The sequence below is a fragment of the Gymnoscopelus microlampas genome, assembly GCF_963454915.1.
Source record: "Gymnoscopelus microlampas genome assembly, chromosome: 1".
Taxonomy (NCBI): domain Eukaryota; kingdom Metazoa; phylum Chordata; class Actinopteri; order Myctophiformes; family Myctophidae; genus Gymnoscopelus; species Gymnoscopelus microlampas.
This window is the reverse complement of record NC_139962.1, coordinates 54,209,450-54,224,875: the sequence shown is the minus strand read 5'-3', so window position 1 is coordinate 54,224,875 and position 15,426 is coordinate 54,209,450. Positions and strand designations below refer to the sequence as shown.

Here is a 15,426-nt window from a genome sequence, read left to right as displayed (position 1 = left end):
ATTTTTACTTCACTGGAGTATTTCCAAATTTCAATACTTTTACTTCTACTCCACTACATCTCAGAGGAAAATATTGTACTTTTACTAATTACTGCACTACAATTATTTGAAAACTTTAGTTACTTTCAGGATTTTGATTATTATTACAAAACATACATTAACCACTTCAGCCCTATATATATTTCGGCCATTTGAAAATAGCCAATCTACAAGCTCACACGAGCTTGTAGATCTGCTATTTTCAAAAGATTTTAAAACTCTAAATGGGACATTCTGCGAGTACTTTTACTTTTGGTACTTTTAAGTACATTTTGATGCCAATACTTGTGTGCTTTTACTAAGTACATTTTGAATTCCTGACTTTTACTTCTAACAGAGTATTTCTACATTGCAGTATTGATACTTTTACTTAAGTAAAACATATGAGTACTTTTTCCACCACTGTTCTTTAGCAACCTGCTTTGCACAAAAACAACAGCAAGGAAACAGCCGGGGGGACATATATCATAAAAATCTGTTTATTGTGGTTCACAATTGTCATCTTTTAAATAACAGAGACCTTTCCAGAGATGAGAGCCACCATGTGAATCAAGTGTCCTAGCAGCCATTACCTGAAACACGGTGTCCCACACTGCAACGTTGAACAAAACAAATAAACTTCAAGTTATACACACTCATCAAAGAGACATCAGCTTGCTCTGGAACACCAAGCTCACACACAACCATTTGGGTCTCACTTAACAAACACGTTATTGTAGCTATCATTATTAGAGAAGTACTTATTGCAAGATTGCCTGCCTTTCTTAATACTCTACATGTCACACACAGACTTTGCGAACTATCACAAGACATGAACTATTGCCAAAGGGTTTTTTCTGTTGTTCATATAGCAGTGGTGTATCACCGCTGTAAGAAAATGAGTAAGAATGAGTAAAACCCCTAACAGCACAGTAAAATGTCTATCTTTTCTGATTATATAACGATAAAAGTATGCCAAAAAAAGGTTTTTAGTGCCTCAAAACCTGCACTGAGACCATAACTGAAACAGAAACACGAAGGGTTATGAGTTATGATGAAACCCCTCAAGCACCACTGCTGCATGAAACCTACAGAGGAAACTAGGGATGCAGCGATATCGGCATTGGACCATATTTGCTGTTATCGGTCGGTATCGGCAAATAAAGTTGACATTCACCGATGGCCGAAGCCGATATTTATCTGTTGTTGATAAGCATCAATTTTGCTCTGGCTACGTTGGTGTATTCGTTATCTGCAGCCTACCAAGCTGAAGATTCTGAACAGGTATTTCTTTTATAAAGAAGATTTATTTGTTTCCCTGGCACAAAACGGGGAAATAATAACACCAAAAACTAGGCTAAGTTGTTATTTTAAACATCGGTATCGGCCAAGAATTTCCCTATCGGTGCATCCCTAGAGGAAACCCTAAAAAGTGTGAATATATGGATGTAATACAAATGACACAGATGCCTCCTCCTCCTCCTCGTCATTCTGTCACAGCTTCTATTAACGTTGCTAGAAGACAGGTCAGAATATACCAAGTACATACGTATGTTCAAAGGACTGTGTGCCGTTTAACGTAATGAGCAGCGCTGACAGCCAAAAGATTTTTTGGCTGTCAAAAATCTGACAGCCAAAAGGACAACATTTCTTCAAAGACACCACTTGACATATCATACTGGCTAAACGACACCGAACCACCAGCACAAGATACCACTACAGATAGGAGGTCAATGACATAAACAGGGCTGAAGACAATGTTGAAAGGTCAATTTGTCATTGTTCGGGCGGAAACTTGTCCAAAACTCTTATTTTTCAGGAAATGGAGAAAAAAACAGTAGTTATTATTTAGTCACAAGCTCTCTTAATACGTGTGAGCTTGTATATCTATTTCCCCTAATTTTGTGAGACAGTCTCACAATGACCAGATGGGGTGTTCATTTACAAAAAGTTGAAATATGGAGATACAAGGTTTCTACCCGACAGCAACGATACCATGGTTCAATCCAAGAGCCAATGAGTAGATTAAACACGGACTGAACAAAAGGCAACAGTAGCACAGATAAACAGCAAAAACAGTTACATGTACTGTACATCTTATACAGATATACCTGGATATTTAACACATACCCAGCCTTTATTTGCCCTGGGCGAGGTTCATAAAAGGACAGCGAGACTGCGAGAGTGATACGTATCCGATAACGTGATGATTGATGGTGATTTGACAGGTAGCAGACCAATCAGTGCAAGCTCAAGTGACACCGCTTGCTCGAATGTCGACACAAAGGAACAACAATGGCTGCTGTAATTGATTAAATGTTATTTTCGTCACGTCATTGTGATAAGGCTATATGGGTATGTGATAAACAAACGATCGCCCAGGCATTCATTGTAATGCATGGGTGATAGCCAAAGAAATTTCACAATTGGACATGCTTTGTATTGTGCCACATCCTTCACGTATATAGGTTGGAATGTATTCGACAGAAACTTTGGCATGTGGCATGTACAAAGCATGTAAATTTAAATTTTTGTTTAAATGAAGGAAGATGGTAACATGTACATTTCACGTTTTTTCTGCATTGTGGAAAAAACTTTCACACCCCTTATTATTTCCTTTCATGGAAATAACTATGACTATATAACTATGTATATTTAACCATAAATATGTACATTTCCCCATCTCCCCACATTTACTGCAACATTTGTTTCTGCAAATCACAAGATACTTACTGTTGAAGGTCATTTTTTAATCTATTTTTTACCCAAAATGTCTCAATCCTAGTACCAGTAACATGTTGAGATGCAACTTATCAGAGGTTTGCAGAAACGTTTCTTCTCTGGCTATACAGGGTTGCATTTGTACACTCAGGATTTGACTGCGTGTATATTTCAATACTGCAGGCCAGTGATGTCCAGCATTGTGCCCAGCAGAGCCAACAACAGTACACAACATTTCACTCCCAACTAGACATCACACCAGCTGGTTTGGACTAATTAGAACATCTTCCACTAGAGGGGGGGAGAACTCATGGATGAAATCTGCTGGTGTACTGTTTGGTTAGCAGGCAAACGTGCATACTATCGGTCTTCCACCATGACACAATGATGATTGGACACTTCTGCTGTAGACCATCGATGCCAGTGGTTCTCAAACCTTTCCGTGCCAAGGACCCGCAAGTTGATACATATCAGCATCACGGACCCCCCATTTGAAAAGATATGCCAGGGACCCCCCAAAAGAGGCTATAGCAGTGATTCATTCCGAACCATTTTAATTTCAAGGAACCCAATTTGATATGCATTAGGCTACGGACCCCCATTTGATGGCATTTGTATCTCTGGGAGCCCAATATACACTGTAAAAATCATTTAATGTTAATCTAACTCTGAGAGAGAACAAATGGAACCAAATGGACATTTGGTTCCATTTGTACTCTCTCGGAGTTACAGACCCATAAGGGTCCATTTGGTCCTGACTATCAATAATTTGACTGGGGACCCCCTGGAACCCCCTCAAGGACCCCTGGGGGGGGTCCCCGGACCCCACTTTGAGAACCACTGATCTATGCGTCCTACAGTAACATCATGTGTGTGAGAGAGAGAGAGAGACAGACAGACAGACAGAGAGAGGAACAGGAGAAGAGAAGGACGGTTGGTGGGGGGACTCAAAATGAAAGGCTATAGCCTATACTCCGTTGCACAACAGTGTAGATAATTGTTGCTCAACAAAAGAAATTACATATTTCCAACTGAAAAAAGTCTCAACACTGTTTTTCAGCCGTAAAATACTTCTTTTTTCTTTCTTTTTTTTAAATCTTTGTGATTGTATAAATGAAAACCCTTAAGAGTTTGGCCAGATCACATGAGGCTGCAGTTTTCCGTCTGCTTTTTGAGGTCTTCCAGGGTGGCCTGGGCCTTGTCCTTCAGCTGGTCCATGTCCACATTCTGGATGCTGGTCAGATGGCCCAGAACCGAGGACTTGCTCTCCTCCTCCTGGTTGTCCTCTGCAATCATCTTCGCCAGCTCTGTGGGCAGGCTCACGTCATCTCCGGCCGCCTGGATCTGGCCCTCGTCTAACTCGTTCTGAGACGCGCGCGCGCACACGCACACGCACACACACACACACACACACACAAAAGTAGATAAATGCATACAATTACATGAACTCCAACACACAGATATAGATATGTAAATGCGTACAAACAACACTAGAAACAACACGGACACACAATCTGTCAGGGGAAAGCTCTGGGGGGGAAAAAAGAAAAGAAGCCCCAGTGGGGAAGAAGTGGTAAATATAAAGGCATCGTCTCCCCCTCTGTTAACAGACGTAGTAGAGAAGACATCTGCACACTAAGATGAACCCGTTTACTGTAATATCTAGGTCAGCGATTTCCAACCTGAGGGCCGGGGCCCACTGGGTGGTCCGTGAGGATGTTGCCTGTGGGCCCCCAAATAACTGACAACATTTCAATGATAATATGATCCTTGTTTTCAAAGGTTATACAGCTAAATCAGTTGTGCATTTATTTACCTTTGGTAGTCTGTATTTATCCCGGAAATGACTTCGAACTGTCGCTCGCTCAGCCTTCTTCTGGGCAAAGTTAGCTTCTCGTTCCTGCCTGGGGGGGGAAGGAGGGAGATTATAATTCAGCTGAATACTGGAGATGCTTCTGGACATACAAACCGATAATCTCAGCTTCTAACTGAAGCCTCTTAGCTAATGCTGCCTTCAATTAACTGTACACCTCTGTGGAGATAAGAAGGATTTAATTGTCAACACAGTGACTCCTTCAGTTCCAACCCACACTTATATTTAATATGAGAAATTAGCCTCTACCATAAAGTATATCGTTGTTGGGGCAAAAACCTCTTATCTCCATGTTTTAACTTTTTTGTGTTTTTTCGTAAATTAACGCCCTACTTCATCATACAACAGGGTCACACAAAAGTATCCAAAATAGCAGCTTGTTGATCTGCTATTTTTGAATTTGAATCCTGAAAAGTAACAGTTTTGGACATGAGGTTTCCACCCGACAGAGACGATATAAAGTCTTGATACTCAACTATACAGTATTTTTGTCGGGCATTAAAGGCTCTGTAAGTGATATTCTTTCGTTAAAATAAGTGTTAAATAGCTCTATATTCCGATAGTAATCATGCTTATAGAGTGTTTGTTCAGTAACAGGGGTCTAACTAACGGAAAATATATTTCAAGGTCTGGATACCAATTTTATCCAATCAGGAGAGAGAGAACCACAAAGAACATCCATCAGCTTAGATTCCAGTGTTCCAGTTCCAATAATGTCTGCTATTTATTTTTTTTTGTTTCAATGTTACTACCCTGTATCCTCTATGAGTTCTCTCTCCTAATTGGATAAAATTGGTATTCTGACCTGAAAATGAAAGTATCTGGACAATCACTGGACAATCACTCTATAGCAATTATTATAGAATATAGAGTTTCAATTTCTCAGCAAAACAATTATTTTCTGCTTTTACAAAACACATCACTTCACCCCCCTTTAATGAGACACTTACCCACCACCAAGGTGAGTTTGCTCGCTCAGTGACCCACAGTATAAGACTAAGAATGTGGGGCTCATCTCATCTCGCATACAAACAATATTAGTCCCTATAAAGCAACACAGGAAGCCTAACATCACCACATTCACAGTTTTGCCCTGATTGTACATGTACTTCAGTGCCAATTACCCTTTGAAATTGTAAAAAAAAAAAAAAATGAAAACAAATGGATCTGTAAATGAAACTTTTACCCAAAGAGTTGAATGAACAGAGGATTTTTAGGTGTAGTAGGGTCAGCATGAGGTGAATGAACAGCAGTGTTTAACCCATTAAGACCGGGAACGCGTCTGTGTGTCATTTTTAGATGTCTTTGGCTATTCAAAAATAGCAGATATACAAGCTCATAGTGCTACGAGCTTGTAGATCGATTTTTGAAAAATCGTGAAAACGTGTGCAAATCTTTGAATATATATATTTTAAGTAAACATTTTTTACTCAAAAACTTTACTTCTGAGGGGTCCCTGGAACAACATATTTTGAGATGGGGGGACCACGGCCAAATACACATGTTATTTTGGGGGTCTTTCACATGAAAAAAGTTTGAGAACCACTGATATATATGCAACATATGTTTTTTTTTTAAAACAGTTAGGATTTAGGAGACATTTGTAGAATCCCCAGAAGCAAAGAATTGAGTTACAAATGTTCGCTTTAAAAACCTTATATATTCAAAGATTTGCACACATTTTCACGATCTTCCAAAAATAGCAGATCTACAAGCCCGTAGCGCGGCACTCGGTGCCGCGCTATGAGCTTGTAGATCTGCTATTTTTGAATAGCCCAAGAAATCTAAAATGACAGAGATGTGTTTCAAATTGGTCTTAATGGCTTAATGTCAGATAATACTGTGCTATCGCTCCCTGAATCCCCAGATGTAGCCTGCTGTTGGTTCAGTGCTCAGAATGTTCCGTCCACTGAGACGTAGATAGAGCCAATAGTCTGCAAACAGCAGACGCAAAACAGCCCAGAACGACACCACTCTGTGCCCTGCAGCGAGCAGACCTAGATCGGGACCCCCGTTCTGTTATGCATTAGGCCATGGACCCCCGCATTGTCTTTTTATCCCCAATCTACACTGTAAAATCCTCGGTGGTCATTTAACTCTGAGAGTGTACAAAGAATAACCATCAATCATTCAGCTGATGGGGGACCCTCTGGAAACCCTCAAGGGCCCGTGGAGGTCCATGGACCCCACGTTGGTTAAACACGTGTGACCTAGATAACCTTCACAGCCTCCACTCACATGCTCCACTAACGCCGTTAGTTACCAAACCTCTACGTATGACCATGCAAGCTACAGCATAGGCATAAGATCAGTTTCAAGGTATTTCTGCGTACTCGCGTTGTGAGCTTGTAGATCTGCTATTTTCAAACATTTTAGTCGTTTGTACAGTATATTAAACATTGTGAACACAGGCCTTTTACATGTAACAGAGTATTTTTATATTGTGGTATTGCTACTTTTACTTAAGTAAAATATCTGAGTACTTCCAGAACAACAACTCTACAACATGGCGTTGTAGTGTTGTTGTTGTTGTTATTTAATGTTGCTGTGAGGGTAGTCGATCTATTCAGTAGATGTTTCCAGTTGGAAGAATAATAAAGTGATTTACCTATAGATCTACTGGTTGGACCGTAGTTATAGCAGCTGGAATCAGGTCACACGTTTGAGATGAATAACCCCCCCAGTGTTTTTCTGTAAATACACTTGTATTGCTCCTAATATTGATGACCTCTTGTATAGTATTGTGTGTCTTTATATAGACTCTCTCGCATGGCCAGACTGTTGCCTCCAACAATTTTCAAATGCTTCCAGACCGGTCATACATCATTGTGATTGTGGAATAGTTGTCTGGCTATTAGTTTATAGTCTTTATATGTCTTGATGAATTGAGGACAACAATGGAAACAAGCCCCTGCCCTCAGGGCTTTTTGTGTTATCCTTTTAGCATTGTTGTATAACTTTACAGCTGTACTTTTTGCAAACTCTTAAAATAAAGTATTCAATCAATCAATAGATGAGCCTTCATCAGGGTCCACTCACTTTAACCCTCTATACTTAGTAAAACGGACCTGAGTTGCAACTGTGCTTGGTACTCTACACCAAATGACTTCGGCAAAAATAGCCGATCTACAAGCTTTTTGCGTTGTGACGCACTGTGAGCTTGTAGAGCGGCTATTTTTGGCTAATGTACCCCCAGAATATGGATGCTGGGGTTCAAGTGGTTAAGTAATGTAAGAGTGCTTTGTGGGCCCTGATGAAGGCTCTTGGGCTGAAATGCGTTTTCCAAAGCCATACTACAATTAAGGCTTTTTAAACATTTAACTGAACAACATGCTTTGGATCCTTTTTTTAAAGTTCATGACAGGAGTATAATGTTTTCCACAAAGTAAAGGAACTTAAAAACTCTTATTGCCCATTTTCCTATATCAGTCCCTATGCATCTGTTATGATGTGTGACTTACTGCCTTTATTTTAATATAACTATGTGGCTTTGATGATGATGACTCTCCCCTTTCTGTCTATGGTTGCAATGTTTAACCACTTAATCCCCATATGGGTAACCGGAGCCCCTCATGGCTCAATACTAGTGTCTTTTCTGTTTTCTGTTATTGGTCTGCCTGGAAACGTTTGTTGATAGGGACATTATCACATCAATAAATATACAGTATGTCAACAGACTGAGGCCAATATATCATACACATTGAAATGCATCGCTCATATTTCATTGGCCTCCATCTTTTCCAATAGATTAGTAAAAAGTATACATTTTACAATGTCTAAATGACATCGACCCAATGAGGATATTGTTGTCTGCTCCTCTAAACAGCCATGTGATGCCTCCAGCAGAGGGCAGACTGCTGGCACGGTCCTCTCCAAGTCAATCTCACTCAAATGTTAGTAGGGCACTTCTTAATTGTCCATAATGAAATCCTCCCTCATTAAATCGTGCCTGCACCATATAAGCCATGAGAAGGCATTGAAAGGAGCCTGCTTCAAGGAGCCCTGTGGGCTAAACATAGACTTAATAATAACAGCCATGAAAGTGATTACAGTCAATCAATGACACAAAGAGCCCAGACTGTGTGATTATTACATAACGTATTAACATCAAAAAGATGAGATAGCGTTTATCCAAAACAGAGCAGGGAGAAACCACAGGGGTGACATTAAACGACTGGAGCTATCAAGTCAACAGCTTAATTTGAATACGGTCCGGAGGGGACGGCGTACTGTAAGACCGTGGGGAGTGTTTGCACCCGAGTGTGTCAACATAGTGGAAGGTCATTTGCTTTTTTATCTTTTTAAATATAGTATTCATGATGCTGTCCACACACCAGCACCGAGTTTCACAACGCTATCAACATGAAATAACCCATTAAGATCGGGAACGCATCTGTGTCCTTTTATAGATTTCTATGGCTATTAGGAAAAAAAAGATCTACAAGCTCATGAGCTTGTAGATCTGCTATTTTTGAAAAATCATGAAAATGTGTGCAAATCTTTGAATATATTTATACATCTTTTACTCAAATCTTTGCTTCTGGGGGGTCTCTGGAACAAAATATTTTGAGATGGGGGTCCGTGGACAAATACATAATAATTTTGGGTGGTCCTTGACATGAAATAGTTTGAGAACCACTGCAAAACTGTGTTTAAAAAAGATAAAAAAAACTATTAGGATTTAGAAGACATTTGTATAATCCCCAGAAGCAAACATTTGACACAATTATTTGTTTAAAAAATACATATACATCAAAGATTTGCACACATTTTCACGATTTTTCAAAAATGGCAGATCTACAAGCTCATAGCGCGGCACTCGGTGCCGCGCTATGAGCTTGTATATCTGCTATTTTTGAAATGCCAAAGTATAAAATAGTGGTATAAGTGGTTACACAGATGCGTTCCCGGTCTCAATGGGATAAACAATCTTCAACTGGCGGTTGGCGCGCGGCCTCAAATAGATCTGCTGCCTGCCTTATTGTCCTCTTCCTCCTCTCGACCTCTCCAAGGGCATCAGATGTCACTGTGGCCACAGTTTGTCACCGTGGCTGGGTGCTAAATGTGATAAAATGGCTCTGTGTGTGACATGCCACTGTGAACAGGCCCATCGCCCCAACCTTCCATTTCTACTTTAATGAGTGCAGCTTCTGTCCCTCAGTGATGTATGATGTGTCTAATAATTCACCACCGCTGAAGGTCATGGTATGGTGATGATGTTGTTGTGTATGAGGTCACACAGTGGCCTGTAGGTATAGAACTATAACATTAGATCAGAGATTTATATAGAAATAGTATCCTGCTTAATGTTCATAATATGTGGTCCATCATGTCACTATTAACCACTTAAACCCATAGTATACTTGTTTATATTTCGTCATGCGACTATGGACAATACATCAACGTTTACCATGGACCAGTGGTGGAAAAAGTACTATATTTTTTGACTTAAGTAAAAGTAACAATACTGCAATGTAGAAATGTTACAAGCAAAAGTCTGGAACTCAAAATTTTCTTGAGTAAAAGTACTAAAGTATTGGTATCAAAATGTACTTTAAGTACCAAAAGTAGAAAGTACTCATTATGCAGAATGTCCCAATTTCACAAGTTTTCAAATGTATAAAAAATCTTAAGAAAATAGCCGATCTACAAGCTCACAATGCGTCGCTGCGACGCATTGTGAGCTTGTAGATAGGCTATTTTCAAATGGCCGAAATGTATATAGGGCTGAAGTGGTCAATGTATGTGTATAATCAAAATCTACAAAGTAACTAGTAACTAAAAATTTATAATAATTGTAGTCGAGTAAAAGTACAATATTTGCCTCTGCGAAGTAGTGGAGTAGAAGTAAAAATACTGAAAATGACAAATAATCCAGTAGTAGAAATACCTCAGAATTGTACTTAAGTACTGTACTTGAGTAAATGTACTTAGTTACTTTCCACCACTGCCATGGACTCATACGTACATTTTCTGTGTCTCATACACAATACCAATCCCCCCCAGTCGAACAAATGTCAATTAATTTCTTTGACATTTGACCAAAATATGCTATGTTCGGCAAAGAGATTGGTGTAGAGGGGAGGAAAAGTACAGAGCCAACCCCGGTCAACCAAGTATTAATATAGTGTAGAGGGTTTTAATGGTTAACCAAATAGCTATTCCTGAATGATGATCAAAAGGGAACACCTGTTCCATCCATCACATTTGTAGTATGTGGCATACAGGCATATGTGGCAGCACCCCAGGGTGCAATCAGGGGGGAGAGGGCACGCCCCCTGTGTTAACATGATAATGGTACATTTCTAAGGGGTCATGATAGGGCCATCTGGGACATCAATAATTGACTGATTTAAGTAAGGCCGTGTTTTTCCGAGGTTTTTTTCATTTATTTTATTTATTTATTTTATTGTATTTTATTTTTTTCATTTTCCAAAAAAAATATTAAAAATAAATGAAAAAAGTAATTGAAAAAAACACGGCCCCCTCGCGTATTAGGGGGGCGGTAGGAGACGGGTGAACCAAGGACGGGTGTTTTTGATGAATCTAACATGTTAAAAATGGAGTTTGAAGTTACAATGGGTTTGTATGGGAAGGGGGAGTGTCTGATAAAATGAATATCTAATATCTAAATACTGAATCGAGCAACTTAAAAACTGTCTGCGGGGCTCACAAAAGCCTGAGTAGACGATACAATCACCAAAAGTTTTTTTGAAAGTGAAATATCCCTTTAACCACTTAACCTATTACAATATCACCAAACCATCTCAAACACTTTTAAATTCGTCTTCAAAAATAGCATATCTCCAAGCTCACAACATGTGGAGGCGGTGTGATCTGAGCTTGTATATCTGCTATTTTCGAACATTTTGCGAAACATTTGCCCCTATAATGACATGTGCAAAATAAAGAGCAAGGCAGCACCACCCAGGGTCATGGGTTCTACACCCTGTGTCCAACATATGGAAGGGGGGGGGTCTTTCCCACCATGACCACCCATGCGTAAAATCCATGCAATCATTTAATGAGCTGATGGGTATAGCCTACAATGTCCTCATGGAACTAATAATGGTAAAGGCACTAAATGCAAATAGCATGTTAATTATCCAGGTTAGCAGCAGGCCCATCTTTTGACCTCCTGAAAGGCAACTGTATGGAACAGTGGCGACTGCAAAAACAATCAACTTAAGCAAAGGCATGAACATATTGTCAGAGTTTAGTATCAGAGTTTAGTAATTGGCTTGGGTATAAAATCCACATGTACCCATGCTGCCCGGCTCTCCCTCTCTCCGCCTCTCCCCCTCTCTCTCTCTCTCTCTCAGTGTCTGAAGATGGCAACATGACTAAGGGGAGTGAGTGGATGGCCATGCCTAGATTGCCTACTCTACTGAAAGAAATCATTTAAAAAAAAACAAGAAAAAAAGAAAAACACCACCAACACATCTCTTATGTCCCAAATACTACGTGTATTAAATTCTCTCCCCACAGCAAATACAAAAGAACAGTTGATCTGGTCGGGGCTACATGGGCTGGGGAACCGCGGATGCTTATTCCGTGAGCAGGAGAGTGAACATCTGATTTGGCCGGTGGGGGAGCGCACCGTACCGAGGGAGCCGTCATACTAATTGATTGTGAGGTGTTGTCTCGTGTGTGAACTCTCTGTTAACCAAATGACCTTGTTGCAGGAAATGTCACTTTTAATATGTAACACCACAGTCCTCTGGAGACGAACATCACAATGGACGTGCACAATGTGGATGGAAGAAACCTCCAGAGTATTCATGAATCAGCGTTAATATTTGGCAAGGTGATCAGATCAGTTCAGTTGACCAAAAACAACCATTATTAACCATTATTGTTTGTGCAAAAAACAACTTTCAGCCCAGATAGTCAGCCTCAGAATTAATTTATTATTCATATTAAAATATTGACTCATTCTTTGTTGGGTTTTATAATTAAAGTATTGACTTTGTATTATTAGCAGTCTATAATAAGATGTAAAAGCAAAGGTGGTTTTCCCTGTCACTGGGAACAGCCAACCAAGTGATCTATCCAAACAACACTGTCTCACTACCCAAAAGGCATATTGTGACTTACTAACCAAACGTCAACATGTGTCTTGAAGGGGGGGTAAATAAGGCACATGTTGACTTTTAGGGATTTCCACATTAGCAAATGTGGAAATCCAGTTCTCAGCGTTTTGACGACCTGGCAACAAAACGGTTAAAAAGTCGGAGGCCTGCAGTCTCAAGCGGACTTGAGCCACTGGAGGCACCACCGAGCGAGCTTAGGCGAGAGAGTCACTGCACTGAGCATTGTGAAGTCGGAGTGTCCGAGTTATGTCAGACAGAATCGTAAATAATATATTCCCCAAAAGTCATACTGTGACTTTTTTTGCCCCCCTTCAAGGCACATGTTGACTTTTGGTCAGAATTGTCCCAAAAAGTCCAAATATGTCTTTCTTTTGTGAGACAGCAGTTGATCCAAAAAGCTTGCCCAATGTCCACCCCTGCTACAATCAGTGTGTAGGCTTTTCCGAAATTAATTTCAATTTCAGTTCCTGCCGAGATAAATAATTCCCAGTACAAATTCCCTTGGGTAGGTGCTGTCCTACATTATTTACCAGGGAGAGAAGAGATCCCGGGGCGCAGAACAGATGTGAGCGGCGCTGCACTGATGCGTAAAGTAGAGCGCATGGCACTACTTTAAAGTAGCGCATGGCACTACTTTACGCATCAGATTTACAGCTTTACAAACTGGACTACAACACCTTTACACGACACAATATTCTAATTCAGTGGTTCTCAACCTTTTCAGGCCGTGACGTGACCCCCCCCCCAAATAATCATATTTGAACTGGGGGACCCGGGGGACCCCCCCCCCCTCCCTGATAAGCACTTGGAATTGTAGGAGTTGAGGCATTCAATTATCGGTTCCACAGATAAATATTGTGAAAATAGCAGATCTACAAGCTCACAATGCCCCGCGCACCCCCCCGCAAAAAAAAATCGACCCACAGGTTGAGAACCACTGGACTACACAACAACACCTTTACACGAGACATTATTCTAAATGCCAGCATTCTTTTTTTTTTTTTATTCCGACACAGATTCATTCCGACTATTATTTGATATTAAAGCCCAAACGAATTCTGCTTACTTTTCCTCTTCCAACTGCTCCTTGTATTGTTCAAACTCCTCCTGGGTCATTCCCGCCGCGGCGGCTTCAGTTTTCTCCTCTGCGGGTTTGTCCTCCGTTCCTCCCGTCAGGTTCTTCAGCTGTCCACCCACCATCTGTTTGACCATGAAAGCCATTCTTCTGAGCCTTGTGGAGATCACTTGGTCTCACTTGGCCCAGGTTGAAAAGTTGAAACCTCTGGGAAGACGCGCTCTTGCCTTGGATACAGGAGCGCGGGCGGTGATCACAGCAGTGTTAATTTTTTTGACCAAGACTAAGACTATAATTTTGGTATTCAGTAGAAATCAGAATTCTCTGTCAAAATGAACACTGATCTCTGGGAAGACGCGTTCTTGTCTTGGATTACAGGAGCGCGGATCACAGAGAGATCCGGTGATCACAGAGATCCAACCGAGAGAGAGAGTGATGTTCTACTTCTTTGGTTCGAAAGTACAAAGAGCACGCGCTGTTCAAACGCTTCTTGATGGGAAAGAAAAGAGGAATTAAGAAGCGGGGGAGAAAACGGGGAGGAAGGAAAGTTTTATTCCAACTGTCTACGCGTCGATCCTTCTCTCTGGTCAGGTGTGGTTTCAGCACCGCTACCGACGGACAGCTCCGCGTTGTGATTGAGAGCGACGGAGCTGCACAAATAGTGAGTCAACAAGTCTGCCTCGTTGTTCTACCAATCCCCCAACCCAGCGGTTCTCAACCTGTGGGGTCGGGACCCCCAGTGGTCCTTGAGGGGGTTGCAGGTGGTCCCCAGCCCAAATGATGGAGAGTTGGTAACCAAATGGCTTTAACTCTTGAGAGCGTAAAATTAAACCAAATGGACCCGTGAGGGTCCATTTGGTTTAATTTTACGCTCTCAAGAGTTAGATTATTGTTAAACATCTGCATTACTTAATTTACATGAAGTCTACACAATTAGAGAATGTAGAAGAATTGTCATTTTGATCAACGTTTGCCTGTTATCTCTCCTATGGTATACCAACATCAATACAGCATGGAATTGTGGACACAATCTTATCCAACGATGACACAATATTCTAAGTTTTGGGAGAGGCTAAATCTCATCAAATGGTGGTCCGTGGCTCATATGCCGAATAAATAATGGACCTTGATATGAAAAGGGTTGAAAATCACTGATTTAACCTCCAGCTGGTTATAGACAGTCAGTGCGCCTGGATGATGCGCGGCGCGCTACCAAACACGGGACCCCGTGATTCGCCGTTGGATTATAAGTCACCATTGAGTCAGACAGAGAGCGGACCCCCGGCGGACCCCAGGCAGGGAGAAAACACACACTGACGAGTTAGTGTGTCACTGACTGTCACATGATTTCCCCATGACTCTCTTCCTGGGTAATCTTTACCACATATCTTTCAGAGTAGGCTAGCAGCTCTATATCACAATCCAACCAGTAATCCTCAATGAATTTAATACAGACAGGACCACAATGGAAACAATTCCTTGGGGATTTTCGTGTTATCCTTTTAGCACCACTGTATAATCGTACCACTGTACACTGTTAAAAGTATTCAATCAATCAATCAATCAATCAATCAATCAATCAATCCACAACATTACAATCTCCTTTTGGAGATGCATGCAATGAGATACACACAACATTTTATAAC

The 15,426-nt window shown here is 40.8% G+C and overlaps 1 protein-coding gene across 1 annotated transcript; it reads right to left on the bottom strand.

The window, feature by feature from the left end:
• Positions 1-3,756: 3,756 nt before the first annotated feature.
• cplx3b (complexin 3b) lies at positions 3,757-13,926 on the bottom strand (the record flags this gene model as incomplete). Its single annotated transcript, XM_084058952.1, has 3 exons — positions 3,757-4,104; positions 4,556-4,643; positions 13,772-13,926. The coding sequence occupies 3 exons, from the start codon at positions 13,924-13,926 to the stop codon at positions 3,880-3,882; spliced, it is 468 nt and encodes a 155-aa protein (XP_083915078.1). The 3' UTR covers positions 3,757-3,879.
• Positions 13,927-15,426: the final 1,500 nt, after the last annotated feature.